At 37.0% G+C, this 20,389-nt stretch overlaps 1 protein-coding gene across 1 annotated transcript; it reads left to right on the forward strand.

Annotated features, from left to right (window-relative positions):
- The first annotated feature begins 279 nt into the window (after positions 1-279).
- On the forward strand, positions 280-20,337 carry mtmr12 (myotubularin related protein 12). Its single transcript, XM_067438400.1, has 16 exons — positions 280-459; positions 3,761-3,818; positions 4,287-4,426; positions 6,209-6,281; positions 6,372-6,508; positions 6,598-6,685; positions 8,677-8,800; positions 9,120-9,189; positions 9,335-9,432; positions 9,758-9,882; positions 10,011-10,089; positions 10,187-10,257; positions 10,482-10,651; positions 15,565-15,741; positions 16,045-16,203; positions 18,045-20,337. Exons 1-16 carry the CDS (start codon positions 391-393, stop codon positions 18,615-18,617), a joined length of 2,211 nt encoding a protein of 736 aa, XP_067294501.1. The 5' UTR covers positions 280-390; the 3' UTR covers positions 18,618-20,337.
- The last annotated feature ends 52 nt before the right edge of the window (positions 20,338-20,389 follow it).

Consider the following 20,389-nt stretch of genomic DNA (forward strand, 5'->3'; position numbering starts at 1 on the left):
CGTGCACTGAGAAATTGAGCGCAAACATGACGCAAAAAAAAAAAACTTATGAAAGATGTAATATAAACACAAGCTTCTATTCGCTCGGGGCTTAGGCTATTTTGAATACGACTGTTTATTAGTTAAGCAACGAGGAAGCGCATATGATTGACCGCCTCTTCGTCCAATGAGCGATACGCGGCTTGTTCTTGCCCGGAGTGGAAAAAGGACAGTTTGTCCATAAAGAACCAATGACGTCGAATGGGCGAGGTTTGCTGTCAGAGCAGGGTTGTCTTCCAACCAAAGGAAATCCGCGCTTGTGAAAGGAGGTGGAGAGAGAGGAAAGTTGTGTTCGCACTCTCCCGGATTTCCACCTGACTGCTCGGGAAGCGGCATACTGGGACTGGCAAAATGTTGAGTTTAGGGAGCGGAGGAGCGAAGTCTTCTAAACCGTCATTTGTGTCTTATGTTACACCCGAGGTAAGCAAAGACTTTTAAGCAGTGTTACACTTACGGAGTATTCAAATCATCTCAGACTGGTTTTTGACTAAAACGAGTTTAAACAGCGGACATTCGTGGACTGGGCGGGGTTATGTGTCATGCTGAAGTTGACAATGTTTACTTGTTCTAGTATTTCAGAGAAATCACAGTTGTGTGTGCGTTTCGTTCACATGGGAAAATGCTAATGCAGTTAACGTTACATCTCCAAGATGACTGCCTTCGCCCTGACGGCTAAGATTCAGATCTATGGACTTTCAAAAAAAAAAAAAAAGTTCCCAAAAATACAGTACAGTATTTTAGAGGTTGTTATCAATGTTATTGAATGATTTTATGTTTACTGTCTCAAGTCACAAGTGTCTTCTTGCCCTTGACATGTGATGTGTTTGAAGTCCGTTGGTTATCTTCAGACAGTTGCAGTATGTTGATGAGAGAGCGAGAAGGACCAGGACGTCCTTTTAGAATAGATGTCATGGGTTGTGTCTTGACGCACAATACAGTTCTTGTTGTCCATTAATGAAAGCACGATGGTAAGAATTGTACTCAATATAGAAACAATAAAAATGTGAACTCCCTATTTTATTAATGTTTTAATCATTTTTATTAGAGAGATTAGTAAATGATGAAAAGAGTACAAGAAAATAATTCAGAATTAAAGTAAAAAAAAAAAAAAAAAAACATGGACAAGGACATTATTGCTTTAGGCAGAAGGACAGTTTCAGCCACTGGTAAATTTGATTTACTTTTATTTTGTATTTTATTTTTTGCATGTAGTAAAATAAAAACTACCTTAAGTTTGCCTTTTTTGCCCAATTTTTTTTTCAGATAAATACCTTAACTACATTTAGTGTTTTATTATTCCCTAATATTTAAAATATTACTTCAATAAAGTCTCATGATTAACATTAGTATGTTTTAACTGTTTATGTATTAACATTTGCTACTGTATTTTTGTTAATGTTAGTTAATAAAACTACAGCCGTTAACAAATACAACTTTTGATTTTAATAATTTATTAGTAAATGTTGAAAATAACAAAGATTTATAAACACTGCAGAAGTATTGTTCATTATTACTTCATGTTAACTAATGTAGTTAAATAGTATTAACAAATTAAACCTTATTGTAAAAAGTGATACCAAAATATGTATAGAAATATTAAACATTTTCCTAATATTTGGATGGTTTAATCAAACAAAAAATAAAAAATAAAAACAAATATCCCCTCCGGACATCGCTTTTGTCCACTACTGTATGTTTGGTTTGGTTAGTGCCAAATTGTGCGATTTAAGATCCGGTAGACTGGTAAGCCCCAGTCATCAGTCGGTTAGAGCATTGATTTGTAGAGTGGGAAAAGTTATTACAGGTCAATTACAAAAAGAATACCTTGATGATCAAGCACAAGTTAACATATAACTTTTATATTTAAATCTTTTTTGGAAAGTGTGGGGTCTCCTCCTCTCTGCTGTCATCTTGTTACTCCTCCTACGTTAGGATACCTCTCCTCCACTCTTAAATAATTTAGGAGCTGAGACCTAGTCGTAACACATAAGAACCTTTATAAATCTTAAGTCTTGGAATAAGACTATTGCTACATCATTCTTAGAAGTTTGACACGCTTAACTTTTTGCTCTGAGCAGATTTATATATGTATGGCCCCTGGTCATATGGAAAGAGTTCAACTATTTCTCTTTCTGAAGATCGGAATTTAGGGCTCGGTCAGATCTCACACCGTTCTCCCCATTTTTGATGGCTGGATATGAATGAAAACCTACTCTGATCCATTTTTTGTATTGCAACATTTACATAAATGGCAAGAGCATGTGTTTTACAATCTCAATCTCGGGTTCTAAAAAACAATTTTCTAGAGAATGTTTTCATCCTGAGGAAGTCATAAGGGAAAGGAGTGTCCCAGATGCTTGGGGCTGTTTGTGAAGGTTTAACCATTGACTTTTTTCTGCTGGCCTCATGGTAGCCAGGATGTTCGATGGCTTCCTTTCTTTTATTTATCCTGTTTGTTTCGACTGAACTGAAAACACTGGCATTAGTTGAATGATTTTGCAGTTTTCTGCAGCCGCTTTTATTTGTTCTATCCAATAATATGTCAATTTGCCTCATTTAAATGTTATGGGGTTGGTAAAACACATTCTTTTGAAGGCTTGATTGTGTTTGCAGGGTGCACTGTAACGTGTTCATGCTCTGTTTTTAAAAAATTATTAAAAACAAGCATTATTTTTCATACATTTTACCTTTATTGTACACTGCTCTGTCTCTCCTTGTAAAAACGGTTTGATAGTTTCCTGGTTCTGGTTAAAGCCAGTCCCTCAAAAATACGCAATGGGCTTAGATTTAGGCAAACATACACAATGGCCTAGCTGTGTTGTGATTGGCTAACCGCCCTGCGCACTTCAGCCTACTCTTCTCCACAACAATAAAAAATGGCCATACCCCCCTTATGTAATATTCTCGAAGGAGGGGTTTATGTAAATATTGAACCCGCTGATGTCAGCTAGTCTGGAGGAAAAGGCTGTAGTTCCCTACCGGCCGTTTGCTGTAGTCCTTAGAAATTGATATCTCCTTTTGCTTTAAACTTTGAGCGTTGTAACTGTGCAGATGTTGTTTAGGCTCAAACAGCAACATTATACACTAGCTAAAGTTTGAAAAGTGAAATAGTTTTTTACCACCCCTTTAAAAGCATGCTTTGTTTTTCATGCAGAATTCCCAGGGCTGGGTTTTAGTGTACTGATGTTGTTAAATTTTGACTTGGTGCTCATTATGTTATATGACTTATATATTAAATTAAAGTCATATCATTAAAGGGAAAAATGTACTCACCCTCATGTCATTCTAGCCTGGCTAATGTCATTCCAAACCTGTATGATATTTTTCTTTTGTGGAGTAAAAAGGAAGATATTTTGAGATGTATGTTTTGTCCATACTGTGGATATACCAAAACTGTTTGGTTACCAACAATCTTCAAAATATCTTCTTTTGTGTTATAAATATAATACAGGCCCTACAGGTTTGAAACAACATGAGGGTGAGTAAATAATGACAGAGTGTTCATTTTTTGGTAAACTATAATTTTAATGTAATATATGACAGTGTTGGTTTCCCTTATCTATATATTTTTATACCAGTTTAGTTTTCGTTACAGAGAGTATGTGGAGTCATCTAGATTTCAAATTTTCACTTACTTAGCATCTGGCATGTTGTAAGATATTTTCTTAGATAATCAAGTTAACAGTTAACATTATAATTGTATTGCTTCTGTCTTTTCTAGGAAATAAAATTAGAGAAAGATCTGCCAAAGAAAGAGAAGCATCCTGATTTGCTACCAGGTAAATATTAAATCGCTCACACAATGTTCTGCTCGCTCAGGATTTTCTTTGGATTGTTGTCAATCTAAAGTACTTTTTGTGTTAGTGAAACACAGGATGTAATTTTCAATTCAGACTTAAAATTGCTCTTTAACCCAGACTGTAACTCAGAGATCTCATTTAGTGTAAGCTTTGCAGATGTAGAAAAGTGGGTGATATACTTCAATACTGATAGCATTTCTTCACAGCTCTGCTCACCACAAAACAAACTGTTATTGGCATTGTGTTTATGCCTGACATTGTGTTGTTGTATAAAGCCTTGTTTGTTCACACTTGTTGCCTGTCCAAATTTACTCCGTGCTGCCGTTTCTGCAGCACAGTGAAAGAAGTGAAGACACGTCATTGTTGGAGATGCACAAAAATCAGATTTGGACTGACGGTCTGAACAAAGCTTATCTCACATTACTTTGCTGATCTGTTGCTTCCTAGGTGAAGTGGTGTTCTGTAGCGCCAACCCCATTCTCAAATACACTCAAGATGACCTCTCCCAGCGTGGTGTCTTTGGCACGTTGTTCTGCACCAATTTCCGTGTTACGTTCATTAGTGATGAGTTGATACAGGAAGAGACGGTAAGGACATGTTTGCAAATGCCTATTTCATATACAATTTGGTTTGTACGAAAAAGTATGAAGGCCCCTAAATCTATCCCTCAGCGGGGTCTAAATAAATCATTAAAAAAGTACCACAATGTAAAATAGTAATGCGCTGCCGTGAGCATACTAAAATAAACAAATCAACATATTAACACTGTATTAAGAACACATAGTAGTGCTAATTCACATCTGCTGAGTGAAAAGCAGAATGCTATCACATAAGGAACAATGTATCATTTCTAATTCAGGCTCATCAAACAAACAACCACAGTGTTCTTTTTTAAATGTCATATACTTCCTGTATGTAGAGTGCAGCATTCTTGTACATAGTGTGGTTTGAAGAGAAGATAATGTGATCAGGAGTTTTATATAATGGCAATCTTAAAGGGTTAGTTCACCCAAAAATGAAAATGATTTCATTAATTACTCACCCTAATGTCGTTGGACACCCGTAAGACCTTCGTTCATCTTCGGAACACAAATGAAGATATTTTTGTTGAAAGCTGATGGCTGAGAAAGGCTTCAGATAGGCCTCCATTGGCATTCAGTATATTCCCACTCACAAGACCCATAGAGGCACTAAAAACATTGATATAGAGTCCATCTCACTACAGTGGCTGTACAATAATTTTACAATGCGACGAAAATAGTTATTGTGTGCACAAAAATCAAAATAACAACTTTGTCCTCCAATTAATTGTCGAGAATATTAAATATTAAATAAGAGTAATTAATTTTTGGGTGAACTAACCCTTTAATGATAATGATATTATTTATTAGAGCTGTTTATCAGCTTAACATTTTATTAAAAAAATATACACAAGTGCAGTTTGGCGAGGTGCATTGCCTGTACTAGCAGACAAGTCAGAAGGCATGTATGTATGTTATGTATTTATAATTGTGCTAAATGAATGCATTGAAATGACAGCAATGCTACTATTCCTAAACAAAGTCATGTACATACAAAAGATTGGACCTAAATGGTAGATTATATAGAGATATAAATGTGTATATGAAGATTTTGTTGCTTCAAAAGCTTTAAAGCCAAACTAAATGAAGAACGGCAGATCTGCTAATATTGTTGGCTCCTTTGTAAGTCAGGTTTGGATAAAAGTGCCTGCTTAATGAGTGAACAGCAAGCGTTTGAATTTAATCAAACTGTTGAAACATTGGGTGTCTTAAGAGCATGCTCATTGACCTTGCATGAGGAACTGTGCTGTGAGTGCTCTCACTTTAGCTGCCATTTCAGGAACTTGAGTGTCTGACTCACTGGTAGTGAAAATCTGGTGGGAAACTAGTGACTTACAGTAGGCTCAAATGGTCAAGTTTTTATGAAATGCTAGGTATTTTTGGTTTCGGATCAGTTTTTGCTTCTTTTTTTGCCGGTTGACTAAGATCGGTATATGAAGATGTAACTAAGTTAATCAGTAATCTTAAAATGCTGAAAACAATGCTGCTGTTAGCTATTGGTCAAAATGTTAGTGTTGGTTGGTGTCAAGAGGTTTCATCTACTACTTTTTAGACTTGTGAAGTAAAGTGTGTTTTACTCATTTGTTTTACAAATTTGGTGTGAAAGTTGATACAGCACACTGAACAGCGGTAGCAGTGTCTGCCTTTCCTGTTAGTTACTGTATAAAAATACACCTTTCACAGCTAACTGAACATTTGTTAATCTCTGTCTTTCGTAAGAATTACTTACTTTTGTTTGCATTGTGAAAGTACAATAAGAGGCTGTTATGTCACTCACCTTCATTCTAGTCCAAGACCTTTAAGAACAAACTCTATGGAGAAAATGACATTCCATTAATGTGCGTGGATCACATCTATGGTGGTAATAATCACTTTTACTTAATAATCTGTTTACATAGTTTTTTTTGGTTTGATTGTTTGAGTTCTGAAATACTTTTCATTTCTTTTAAAGTTTATGATGAAAAAAGGAAACTGATTACAGGAAGCCTTGTGAAGAACAAATACCCATCCAAGATAATCATTCATTGTAAAGATCTACGCGTCTTTCAGTTCTGTCTAACATTCACCAAGGAGGAAGATACCAAAAGGGTAATTTGTTTAACACGATGATTGAAATGTATGTACATTTTGAAAAGAGTTACACATCTCCATGTGCATTTGTTTGTTTGTTTTGTCAGATCTTTCAGGGTATTGCTCACCATTGTTTGGAGGAGAAATCTCTAAAGTGCGTTTTTGCTTTTTCCTATGCAGGGACACCGAGCCCAGGTACAGATTTTAGCTTGTGTTAGAGTCTTTCGTTGTGTTACTTTTGTCGTTTCACTTGTTGGTTAAAAACAGCTGTTGTCTGAGTATCAGTAATTTGATAATCCACTAAACACATGTAACCACTAATGCAACATGAGGGAAAACATCACAAGAAGTTCATGAAGTCACACGTATGCAGAGCATGAAATTTGCACAAGTCTGAAATGCAGACGTACATGCAGCACTTGACTTCTGGTACCATCTGTTAAATTCTGATCATAGTCTGTGCAACTGGAATTCAACAGATGGTTGCAAGAACAACAGTCAGTCTCTCTTTATAGACATTATATATTCTAGATCATCTTTCTGGATTCTATTTTATAAATATGTTTAAAATTAGCTGTTATATCACTTAAATCTTACTTATATCACTCAACAAGGATTTATATGTACCAGGTCCTTCTCAAAAAATTTGCATATTGTGATAAAGTTCATTATTTTCCATAATGTAATGATAAAAATTAAACTTTCATATATTCTGGATTCATTGCACTCCAACTGAAATATTTCAGGTCTTTTATTGTTGATGATTTGGGCATACAGCTCATGAAAACCCAAAATTCCTATCTCAAAAAATTAGCATATCATGAAAAGGTTCTCTAAACGAGCTATTAACCTAATCATCTGAATCAACTAATTAACTCTAAACACCTGCAAAAGATTCCTGAGGCTTTTAAAAACTCCCAGCCTGGTTCATTATTCAAAACCGCAATCATGGGTAAGACTGCTGACCTGACTGCTGTCCAGAAGGCCATCGTTGACACTTTTTTCGGATGAAAGCAAATGTTGCATGTCATTCGGAAATCAAGGTGCCAGAGTCTGGAGGAAGACCGGGGAGAAGGAAATGCCAAAATGCCTGAAGTCCAGTGTCAAGTACCCACAGTCAGTGATGGTCTGGGGCGCCATGTCAGCTGCTGGTGTTGGTCCACTGTGTTTTATCAAGGGCAGGGTCAATGCAGCTAGCTATCAGGAGATTTTGGAGCACTTCATGCTTCCATCTGCTGAAAAGCTTTATGGAGATGAAGATTTGGTTTTTCAGCACGACCTGGCACCTGCTCACAGTGCCAAAACCACTGGTAAATGGTTTACTGACCATGGTATTACTGTGCTCAATTGGCCTGCCAACTCTCCTGACCTGAAGCCCATAGAGAATCTGTGGGATATTGTGAAGAGAAAGTTGAGATACGCAAGACCCAACACTCTGGATGAGTTTAAGGCCGCTATCGAAGCATCCTGGGCCTCCATAACACCTCAGCAGTGCCACAGGCTGATTGCCTCCATGCCACGCCGCATTGAGGATTCCCGACCAAGTAGTGAGTGCAGAACTGAACATAATTATTTGAAGGTTGACTTTTTTTGTATTAAAAACTTATCTTTTATTGGTCGGATGAAATATGCTAATTTTTTCTAATTTTGGGTTTTCATGAGCTGTATGCCAAAATCATCAGTATTAAAACAATAAAAGAGCTGAAATATTTCAGTTGGTGTGCAATGAATCTAAAATATATGAAAGTTTAATTTTTATCATTACATTATGGAAAATAATGAACTTTATCACAATATGCAAAACATTTTGAGAAGGGCCTGTATATATTTTTCATTAAATTGCAAAAATGACCTGGTATTTAATTTGCACTATTACAGAAAATGATGGCATATGATGGGCATTATTCATTTATAACCGATGCTTCTTAGAATATCCCCAGTCTTCATCTCCACTCTTTTGTCAGTCGTAAGATTTGGTGAGAACACTAACAATCCAGTAGGGAGAGAGGTCCAACAACTGGTCCGAAACTCTCTCACACTTCCCCTAGGCCTAGACTATCAGACAGTCTTATTGTTGAGCACTGGTTTAGAATGAAGCATCATTTTATATAGTTTTGATTCTTGAAATAGCTTAAGCTCTCAATAGTCAACTTTGGAACAACACAAGATGCTATTTGTATTTGCAGAAATGCAGAGAAAACAGGAGACCATTATGTTTGACTCACCAGAGGACTGGGCACAGGAAATGAATAGGACCAAAGCGAAATGTAAATTAGTGACAGAAAATGAGAACTTTGAACTCTCTCAAAGGTACTTCATGCTGTTGTTGTTGGCTGTAAAGCATCTGACTAAGTGTTACTACTGTTTTTATTACAAGGTATGTTTTCCGTAACGAGATAATCACTAATCTATTATAGTCTTTATGTGCTACTGACCTAGATTTTCAGACCAATCCTGCAGTAAATATATGTGCATTTTAAATGTATACTCTCAACTAATATAGGGTAAAAAATGCATGCATCTATAATAATTATAAATGAATTAGCAAAATAGTTTTCAGTGATTTGTAGCTTGTTACATGTTGAAATATATGTATCCAACAAAAGCACTGCTCTGACGTTGTCTTCAGGTTACCAAAGTACTTTGTCATCCCATCAGCACTAGAGGATTTATTCAGCTATCAAGGGAAGGGATTGCCAGTAAGTTAAGGATTTTAGTTTAACAGGATATAAGCATTTAAATAATTTTAGAAATGTTATTATAATGTCTGTTATTGTAATGTTGTCTTGTCATTTGTGTAGTTGAATGTAACTAAAGTCGGATGCCTATTATTTTTCTCTTTAGATCTGGTGTTGGTCTCATCACAGTGGTTGTGCTCTCTTCAAAGCGTCTTTCCCACCTATGACACAAGAAGACGGGGATTTCCAAAAGCACTTGGACACGTAATGGATTACAGTTTTTGACTCCTATTTATCCTCTGAAATCAGCCAAACTGCAGTGATATCCTCATGGTTATTTGTGCATTGAGTTTCTGTGTGTTTAGGTGCTAAAACTCAAGGGCACTGTTCTTTATCAAAGAACAGCATGCCCCAGTATGTTATCTAGTACTGCTATAGACACTGCCAGCATGAACCAATATAACCTTTTTTGTGTTTTAGTCATGTAACATGGTTTCCACAGCAAATAAAAAAAATCAAGTATTGTCTTAATTTGAATGTCAATGGTACCTTCACTTTGACAAATTCAGTTTTTTTTCTTCTGTTGCAGAATGATAAATTCAGTCGCACATAATTACTTTTACTCCGTAAAAACAGAGGACCTCTCAGAATCTCTTCCTACAATCCTAGACATCCAGCAGTCGTATAACAAGTTCAAACAATTCTTTCTTATCGGTATGCTACAAAGGATACTAAAGTCTCTTTCACAAAAAAGTGAACAAATCCTCAAATATTAACTGAAAGGATGTGTATTTTGCTTGAAGCCACTTAGTAATGACTTGCCTTTTTATTATTTCTCTTAGATAATTCAACCGATTTTTGGTTATCAGATGTGAAATGGTTCTCTTCCATTGAAAGCTCAGGATGGCTAGACATTATTAGGTAAGCTTACATTAACACAATCCTAGATTGTGTGATTTACTAGTATTAGATCGTGAAACATTTAACATGAACTGTATGCAAACTGTAACCTCAACAGACAATGCCTCCAGAAAGCAGTAGAGGTGGTTGAATGTATTGATAAAGACAACACAAATGTCCTTGTAACAGGTAAGTCAAGTGTGTTTTAAATATATTGACTTTAATTAACATTGTTAGTTTGTGCAATTTGACATGTAAACCTAAAGTGTGAGTTTGTGATGGGGCCACCTGTTTGTTCAGAGGTGGTTGAAGTGTCTGAGAGAGCTAAAGTGCTTTTGAAACTCGATGGATCTGTCTTTGTGACTCGGAGAAAGTATCCCCTGATGTTGTATGTTGTTATTGATTGATTGCAGAAGAAGATGGGACAGATCTGTGCTGTGTGATCTCGAGTCTGGCTCAGATAATGTTGGACCCTTATTACAGAACACTGATGGGTTTCCAGAGCCTGGTGCAGAAGGAGTGGGTGGCTGGTTGCCATGCCTTCCTAGATCGATGTAATCACCTCCATCAGAAAGACAAGGAGGTAATTATTGCATGCTTGTTCTTGCCTGTTGTTTCTTCAGAGGCTTAGTGGAAGTGTTGCTGGTTTATATTTTCCTTTCCTTATACACTGCTCAAAAAAATTAAAGGAACACTTTGAAAACACATCAGATCTCAATGAGGAAAAATATCATGCTGGATATCTATACTAATATGGACTAGGTAATGTGTTATGAACGAAAGGATGCCACATTGTTTGATGGAAATGAAAATTATCAACCTACAGAGGATTGAATTTAAAGACACCCTGAAAATCAAAGGGAAAAAAATATATAATATGCTAGTCTATTTCGTTGAAATGTCATTGCAACAAATCAAAATAGTACTCAGTAGTATGTATGGCCCCCCACATGCTTGTATGCATGCCTGACAACGTGAGGGCATGCTCCTAATGAGACAATGGATGGTGTCCTGGGGTATTTCCTCCCAGATCTGGACCAGGGCATCACTGAGCTCCTGGACAGTCTGAGGTGCAACCTAGCGCCGTCAGATGGACAGGAACACAATGTCCCAGAGGTGTTCTTTTTGGATTTAGGTCAGGTGAGCATGGTGGCCATTCAATGTTATCAATTCCTTCATCCTCCAGGAACTGCCTGCATACTCTTGCCACATGAGCATTGTTGTGCACCAGGAGGAACCCAGGACCCACTGCACCAGCATAGGGTCTGACAATGGATCCAAGGATTTCATCCCGTTACCTAATGACTGTCAGGGTGCCATTGTCTAGCCTGGAGAGATTTGTGCGTCCCTCCATGGATATGCCTCCCCAGACCATCACTGACCCACCACCAAAGCAGTCATGTTGAACAATGTTACAGGCAGCATAACTCCACTGCTTTTCCAGACCCTTTCTCGACTGTAAAGTGTGCTCAGGGTGAACCTACTCTCAACTGTGAAAAGCACAGGGCACCAGTGGTGGACCTGTCAATTCTGGTGTTTAATGGCAAATGCCAGTCAAGGTCTACGGTGCCGGGCAGTGAGCACAGGGCCCACTAGAGGACGTTGGGCCCTCAGGCCACCCTCATGAAGTCTGTTTCTGATTGTTTGGTCAGAGACAGTCACACCAGTGGCCTGCTGGCAGTCATTTTGTAGGGCTCTGGCAGTGCTCATCATGTTCCTCCTCGCACAAAGGAGCAGATACCGGTCCTGCTGATGGGCTAAGGACCTTCTACGGCCCTGTCCAGCTCTCCTAGACTAACTGTCTGTCTCCTGGAATCTCCTCCATGCTCTTGAGACTGTGCTGGGAGACGCAGCAAACCTTCTAACAATGGCACATATTGATTTTCCATCCTGGAGGAATTGGACTGCCTGTGCAACCTCTGTGGGGTCCTGGTATCGCCTCATGCTATAAGTAGTGACACTGACCCTAGCCAAATGAAAAACAATCAGAAAAGATGAGTTGGGAAATAAATGTCAGTGGCCTCCACCTGTAAAACCATTCCTGTTTTGGGGGTTGTCCCATTGTTGCCCCTCTAGTGAACCTGTTGATAATTTCATTAACACCAAAGCAGCTGAAACTGATTAACAACCCCCTCTGCTACTGAACTGACCAGATCAATATCCTGGGAGTTTAACTGATTCTATTCTCTGATTAAAAAGTGTTCCTTTAATTTTTTGAGCAGTGCATTTCCATCATTCATAACATCTGAGAATTAAAGGCCTTTTTACTGCAAATCTGTCTTTTTCTGAGGTTGTAAAATCATGTAATGTGTAGTAACACATAAAGACTGCTAAACTATACATTTGACAGTTCAACCAATCACCAGCACTAGTATCATATTTTTTCTTCTTCGCCTAAAATGAATGCCTATTTATTTTCTGGTTTTGTCAAGTCAACTTTATTTATATAGCGCTTTTACAATGACGATTGTTTCAAAGCAGCTTCACAGTGTTAAACAGGAAAATATTGCAACAAAATTTGATTCGGCTGTACAGTCGCTCCGGAGAAAATAGTGACGTCATCTAGCTCATTTCAATTTATCATATAGAGACAATGTGGGAAGATCAGTATTTTTTTTAAAAAATCAAAAAAGTTGATATAGTTAATTTAGTCATTAATTTTATTTGGATATTTAGTTTGACATTTTTTTTGTGTCCCCAACTGAGCAAGCCAAGCCAAAGGTGACAGTGGCAAGGAACCAAAACTCCATCAGGGGGTTGCCAGCTCTCTTTGGCAAATTAACAAACAAAATAAGTATGATTATTATTCTGGCAGCCTTACATGTCAGAAGTCATATTAGAACTGAATATCCAAAAGATTCAGTCATTGCACTGGAAACGGTTTTATTTAGGATGACGTGTCGATGAGTCAAATTCAGAGGAGACACTTGGTGCGTCCCAATCAGCTCCCTAGTTCAGTAGTCTGATCAGGGAGTCAGCCCATTGACTTGCGTCCTGATCAGTGCCCTTACTACTGAACTAGGGAGCTGATTGAGACAGAGCAACTAACTGACACGGTCTCTGCAGACACTTCAGGGATGCGCTGGTCATGTCTAGGTGCAGGTTCACCATCTGATCTGGATACGGCACGGATCTAGCTGACTGCAGTACACCTCGGGATAAACAGAGAGACTAACATTTGCGTATATGCCACACTTTTTATGGTGTAACGAGTACATCAGGTGTTATGGGAAGTGTTCCTAGTTCCAGCTAACCTAGTTAATGCAGCCTAACAATAATTTAATTGATCTGAATTATATAAATTTGTTTTATGAGTATGCCACAGTAGAGAGATCTTTTGGTCTAGATTTAGTTTGATGCTTCCTGAACAATGCTAGGAAGATTCCATAGTTTAGGGGCTAAATAGGAAAAGGATTGACTGCCTGCAGTTGATTTTGATATTCTAGGTATTATCAACTGGCCAGAATTTTGAGACCGCAATAGACAGGATGGAGTATAATGCTTTAAGAGCTCACTCAAGTACTGTGGAGCTAAGCCATTTAGTGCTTTGTAAGTAATAAGCAAGATTTTAAAATGTATGCAATTGTTTAATAGGGAGCCAGTGCAGTGTTGACAGAACTGGGCTAATGCGTTTTGGATCAGCTGAATTTTTTTAAATTAAGAGAGCTGGTTAACCACCCAGTAGAGCATTACAATAATCTAGCCTTCGAGTCATGAACGCATGAACTTACTGTTCAGCATTTTGCATTGAAAGCATGTGCCGTAATTTAGATATATTTTTAAGATGGTAGAATGCAGTTTTAAAGATGCTAGAAATGTGGCTTTCAAATTAAAGATTGCTATCAAAGAGCACACTCAGATTTCTCACTGACGACGAGGGCTTGACAGAACTGCCATCGAGTATTAGTATTTTAGGTTACTACTTGTGGAGTTTTTTTGTCCAATAATTAAAAACAAAAACAATTCTGAATTAATTTGCAGGAAATTACTGGTCATCCAATTTTTTTATATTAGCTATGCATTCCCTTAATCTTGTGAATTGGTAAGTTCCTTTAGGGTGTAAAGAAATATAGAGCTGAGAATCATCAGCTATAACAAACTAATGCCATGCTTCCTAATGATATCTCCCAGTCCCAGTGGTAGCATGTACAGGGTGAAAAGCAACGGTCCTAGCACTGAACTTGTGATCGGTGTGAAATCTCTTCATTTACTGCTACAAACTGATAATGGTCAGATAAATATGATTTTAAACCATGCCGATGCAATTCCACTAATGCCAACATAATTTTCTAAGTCTATTCAAAAGAATGTTGTGGTCGATAGTATCGAATGCAGTTCTAAGATCGAGTAACACTAATAGTGAGATACAACCACGATCAGATGATAAGAGTAAATCATTTGTAACTTTGATGAGAGCAGTCTCTCTCAGCTCAGTAAAAACGTAGCAGTTTTGCTAAGTAGCCATGCAATAAATAGGATAATATACAGTCAGCTGCGGTCACTATTAATAGTTTTACCGGAGAGCTGGAGAGCAAAACAAATACACAACTGCACCACAGGGCTGTGAATTGTTTTAAGCTATAAATATTAAGGTCACCTATCAAAAGAAGAAAAACAAGATATATGAACAAAATGCAAGTTTTGCAATCCATATAAAGCACATGCCACAGTATTTCAATAACTAAAAATTGCCCGACATTCTAAGAGCTTAACATGAAAACACTTGAAGTGCCTTAATGCACTAACAGTGATATTAAAAGCTCAAATTTGGTATGTACCTTATTGATGGTGCATACTATATACCGATGAGCATATGAGCTCACAATATGAACGCAACGCTAAATGGTGAAGCATTTTCTTTATAATGGTTTTCTATGCAAAAACACTTAATGAAAACTGTGCATTGCGTTTATTTTTTGGGTTGACCTGCGTGAATGTACATAGTATGCACCATAATACTTACTATTTAAAACTTAGTACAATTACAAACCTGGTAAAAAATAGCTGGTGGGCAATGTAGGAGAGCCCTGTTTTGCCCTCCAGGTGGGCGTTTACTCTCTGGGTACAGGCATTTGTAATTTGATTGTTTAGCTTCTGGTGTCATTCACTTTCAGTTATTTTACCTATAAAAACAGTCCATTATATAGCTTTATATCACAAACCTTTCATTATTATCATATTATTGTATTTTCATTATCATATTCATAAACATATAGTTTTACAGTGGTTGTTATTATTGCAGTTATTTCCCTATGGTCACTAATGGAAGTCTTGCACATTTAAAAAAAAGAAAAAAAGTTCTTCATTGCAAAATAAGGTGAATGTGACGTTGCATGAAAAATATGAATTGCGAATTTAATCCCTTCAGAATGAGACCATCTTGATCTCCCTAATAGGATTTATTTAGGGACCATTAACCGTTTGTTTAATGAATTATTGATGATCTGTTCTCATCCCCATTGTCTTTTAATTAGATTCTTGTTTCTCAATGCGCAGTGTCATTCTCCAGTCTTCCTCCTGTTCCTGGAGTGCGTGTGGCAGCTTGTTCAGCAGCACAGCCTGGCCTTCCAGTTCTCCGAGACTTACCTGACAGTGCTGTCTGACAGTGTTCACGTGCCAGTCTTCAGCACCTTTCTGTTCAACTCTGCCCATCAGAGAGAAAGTGCTATGAAGGTAGAACTTGTGTATTTTATGTTTTTTTAAAACTATTTTGTTGAGATTAATGTTACTTTGATGTTGTGATTGCATCTTAGAGTCAGTTTGCTGCACCATTTTACATTTTGAGTACTGCATTCACCATTCTGCCAGATGAACAGTATAAGAGGCCTCTATAGAAGCACAGTGCCTAAAAAGAAAACAGTCAACCCTCTGTAATGCAGTCATTAGTCTACATGTACTCAGAAGTTAGTGGCCGTTGCCTCCCTGATGCAGTCGGCACGCCTCCTGCTGACTGGCTGTGCTTGATTTTCTTGGCAGGCCGAGTCACCACTTGCACAAAGTGGCCCATTGAGCTGCCCTACAGTGTGGGACTGGTCTGTGCAGTTTGACAGCAAGGCCCAGAATTTCTTCTTTAACCCACTGTATTCAGAGAAAGTGAAACATGAGAAGACTGTACGCAAACTTCACAAGCCCAAGGTGAGAGGATGAAATGCTATAATATGTCTTACCCATTTTAGGGCCTGTTTACAACTGGTCACTTTGTGTTTTTACTGATTGAAATCTGATTATACTTGGTCACATAAATGGGTCTCTGCCAAACGATTACAAATCCGATCTTCTATTCCCGCGCTAATGCAAGTTTACCGGAGTTAACGTCATAGAAATGTAACAGACATGAGCTGCATTTTATTTATCATCAGCTAATTTCAAGATCAAAGACCACAATAGGAGAAAGAGCACCATCAGGATTGGTAAGATAATTTAGTGCTTTAATGCTTTTGATGAAGATGATTGTGTGTTTAGCTTCTACACCTTACTTTTGGCGTCATTTGCTGCAGTTTGCACGTCGGCTCGAGGTACTCCGCTGCTCACCTGTGGCAATTTGTTGCAGTAGCGCTGTCGTATCGGCTATAACATTTAATATAGCCTATAACGCGCTCTAATAATTTAATAATGTAGGGAAAGATGCACCCCCTCATTAAGAACAGTGTTCATTTACAGTATTAATCTAAATTGTAACATTTAGAAATAAGTTCAACATGTTACAATGTGATGATGCATCATCCAATATATATTATTAAGAGAAATAAATGGAAACAGTTGCACTAAAAGCATACATCTGATATCATCTGAAATATAATGATTGATGTTTTGAAATTACTTTTAATTGGAATATTCTATTTGTTAATACATTTTTACAATTACTTGAATTATTGCATCATGATAGATCCATCAAATTACAGAATCTCATTTAGTGATGCATCTGAATTACACTGTATAATCTGAATTATGTACTGACAATGTAAAATACTTAAAAAATTAAAAATCTATATTTAAATACAAAAAATGTTTAAATATTATATTTTTAATTCTTAAAAAGTGATCGATAACTATGACTTTAGATCAAATGGTGCCTCTGAATTAGCCTACACTTTATGATGAATAATAAAGATGTCTGAAATGTACATCTAAGTCACAGAATTATTCATTATCTATGAATTAGGATAATTATTAAAGTCACCATGAAATCAAAATGGACAGTTCTTATTGTTTATGGATTGTTGCTGTGTTTATTATAAATTATTTATCCATTAAATTAATATTTTTATTTAAAAACCAAATAAGCATGTGAACGCACTAAACGATGATTTAGTCCCACCCTAGTTGTTGTTGTTGTTGTTATTATTATTATTTTAAATTATTATTATTATTATTTGATAAGCCAATTTTACTCAGAAATACTTCAATGGGAAAGAAAAGTTGGTCGCAATTTTTTATTTTGTGCTTAACAATCACCAACATCTTCACTTTTATACCCTTTGCTTCAAAATAAAAAACTATTCGTTACCATACAAATCTACAAATTACTATTGAGATGGAAACAAATCTCACAAATGCTAATGTTCAGATAAAAGTTCAAGAGCTATTCAGCAAATGTGTTTTGGTGACATCTACACTGTAAAAAAAAAAGTTGAGAAAATGTAAAAGTTTAAGTTTTCTCAACTTAGGGTCAGTAGTTGTACAAACTTTGTTTATGTAGTTATCTCGACCTTTTTCATGTTAAATAGTTGAATAAACTTTAAAAGCTAATAATATGTCATACAAAACCTAAGTTGGATTTTTTGCAGTGTATAATCAAGAGGGAAATGGAAGGTGAGGGCGGCCTCTTACCCAATTTTGCCTTAATTTAGTCTCTTTTGCTTATTTTGTTTTTCTGAATTTGCTGTTCATATTTAATAACATCTAAGTTGAGTTCATTCTCTGCATAAATTGCTTGCAGACTAATATTTCATTTTTTTTTTTTTTTAAATGTATAGCACCAAAGACAATTATCCTTACCCAGCGCAGCCTTCAAAACCCCACCCAAGAAAGGTTTCTTTAAGGAGGAGACCGACAGCCTTAAAAAGATGCTACGAGTGAAGCGTATCAGTCGCTGGATGGGCTCTCCTGACTCCCCCATGGCCGCCACCCGTGAGTTCTATGAGTCCTGGCAACAGCGTCCTCTGGACTATCACGGCCTCCTGCTCCCCTGTCTGGATGGACCGGCTATCCGCGTCTGGATGCAGCGCTACCTGCGCTGGATACCTGAGGTGCACATCCTGGGCGGGGGCTCCAATGCTGTCATGACCAAGCTGATAGAACTTCTAAGTCAGGTGCAGGATCTGAAGCGTGCGCTGGAGCAGAGAGACGCGTCGCAAGCTGCTAAATTTGATCACTGTCCACACCTGCAGCACCGGCTGCTCTCGTTTGGCTCCTCAGGACGATTGTCATCTTCCTTCCCCTTCGCTTTCAGCCGCAACCGATCTTTCAAGCCCTACATTCCTTCAGGTCTAATGCAAAGTCTTATGGTAACTGACAACCTGTCTAGTCAGGAGGATGAGGCCAGTTAGGTTGTGATTTTGATTTAACAGGAAATCAGTTTTCATCCATATGCTAAATAGTTGTCCATATATTATTACATTTTAATTATAATATAAATCAGGATTATATTGGCCTCATCAGATCCAGATTAAAATCCTGATGATGGTGCTTAAAGTGCCTCTGGCGCTAAAGCGGGTCCTTTTGAAAAGGAAAATAGGCTTTTGTCACACCACATGTGCCCTATTATATTGAATGCATAATATGAGCCTTCAAACAGTATGTAAGCTCTTTTTGTGTGTGTGTTTTTTAGTTGTTGTTGTTGTTTTTGATGTTCCTTATGAAACAATGCCTTGCATTTTCCTCTTGCTCATCACAAAACTGCAGGATATAGCCCTGGACTTCCAGCCTTTTTAGTGCGCAGTGCTACATAAAATCTTTAATAAGGAACATTTTATACAGTATTCCATTCCAATGATTTATGGATAAGTGAGTAATAGCAGTTATAAGAGTTATAAATACATTTGACATATTATAACTTCTGATGCATATGTGCACTTCAGCATCTAGATGCATCTAAAAAAGGTTAGGCAATGAAAATTGTGTGGAGCCGTCTACATGTATATTATTGTTACTGTTACATTCAAAATATATTGAAGATTAGACTGCTTATTATGGTCCAATGGGATTTATTTTTATTTTCTTTCAAAGACCATGTCAATCTTAGGAATATCTAAATGTTAAATGTGTAAATAGGGTTTTTTTTCTGAGAAAATGTTAGAAAACAGGAAGTAGTGAACAGTACATGAGATCAGCTGTCTCAGCGTTTTGGCGCTTTACTGTATGACGTACACTGTGTGACTCATATCCGTCCGATGACCGGCTGACTGTCATTTTATTGAACCTTAGATGCTGTAATTAGTAGCACATTAAAGGACACAAAGATGAAGATTAATATCATCACAATTAATCTGAAACTCTAAGGACAGAATATTTTTTATTTTATTTATGATGACAAATGCTTCAATCACACATAGACATCACCACAGGATGTGAAAGTTTTAATCAGCACTTTCACAGCAAGATTCAACTGTAAATCCTCATAGAAGACTGTAAGCCTTTTTCCAAATGTAAATATTAAGGCATAAGCTAATTTCATACTGTATATGCATTTGTGCACATTCTTCTTATTTTCTTTTCGCTGGTGCCTGCAGAACTACTGCCACAATTCAACAGGCACTTCAGTCAAAAATTGTGTTGTTCATTGTATGTTGCCCTTCCCCTCCACCCCATAATAATTGTAATGTAATACATTGCACTGCGTTTTGTTAGCAAAGATGTGGAGAAAGCAGCTTCCTGACCATTTTGTTTTTTTTTATGGCCCTTTCACCCTTGTTTTGCACTGCTGTCCCTTACCAGTCATTCACTGTTACTTGAACAGTCAGTCAGCTGTCAGTCTGATTCTGTTCTCTTCAGTTCGGCACTGCTTGTGTATGGCAAGCGAAGGCGAGCTGGATAAGAAACATATTACTGTATAATTGTTTTGTATTTTTCTGTAACCAACTTAAGAGTTCACATTATCAGAGTTTGGCTGTGGAGTATATGAAATATGTCAGATTGCTTTATTTAGGACTATTTACTTAATTTACAAAATTCTAATTTTCATGTAAAAGTAGCATTCAGTACTTTTATATATGCACATATGTTCTTTTTGTCCACAAAATATGATTGAAATAAAATACTAGATCAATGCTTTGTGATCATGATTGGTTCTTGTAAAAAGTAACTTTTATATTATTTATAA

This window comes from Pseudorasbora parva, chromosome 3 (assembly GCF_024679245.1).
Source record: "Pseudorasbora parva isolate DD20220531a chromosome 3, ASM2467924v1, whole genome shotgun sequence".
NCBI lineage: Eukaryota > Metazoa > Chordata > Actinopteri > Cypriniformes > Gobionidae > Pseudorasbora > Pseudorasbora parva.

Excerpts from the sequence above, each read along its gene's own strand:
- mtmr12 (XM_067438400.1), top strand. The coding sequence starts at position 391 with ATGTTGAGTTTAGGGAGCGGAGGAGCGAAGTCTTCTAAACCGTCATTT. Across the intron at positions 460-3,760 it reads TGTCTTATGTTACACCCGAG|GAAATAAAATTAGAGAAAGA; the intron begins GTAAGCAAAGAC and ends TGTCTTTTCTAG. Across the intron at positions 10,090-10,186 it reads GGATGGCTAGACATTATTAG|ACAATGCCTCCAGAAAGCAG; the intron begins GTAAGCTTACAT and ends TAACCTCAACAG.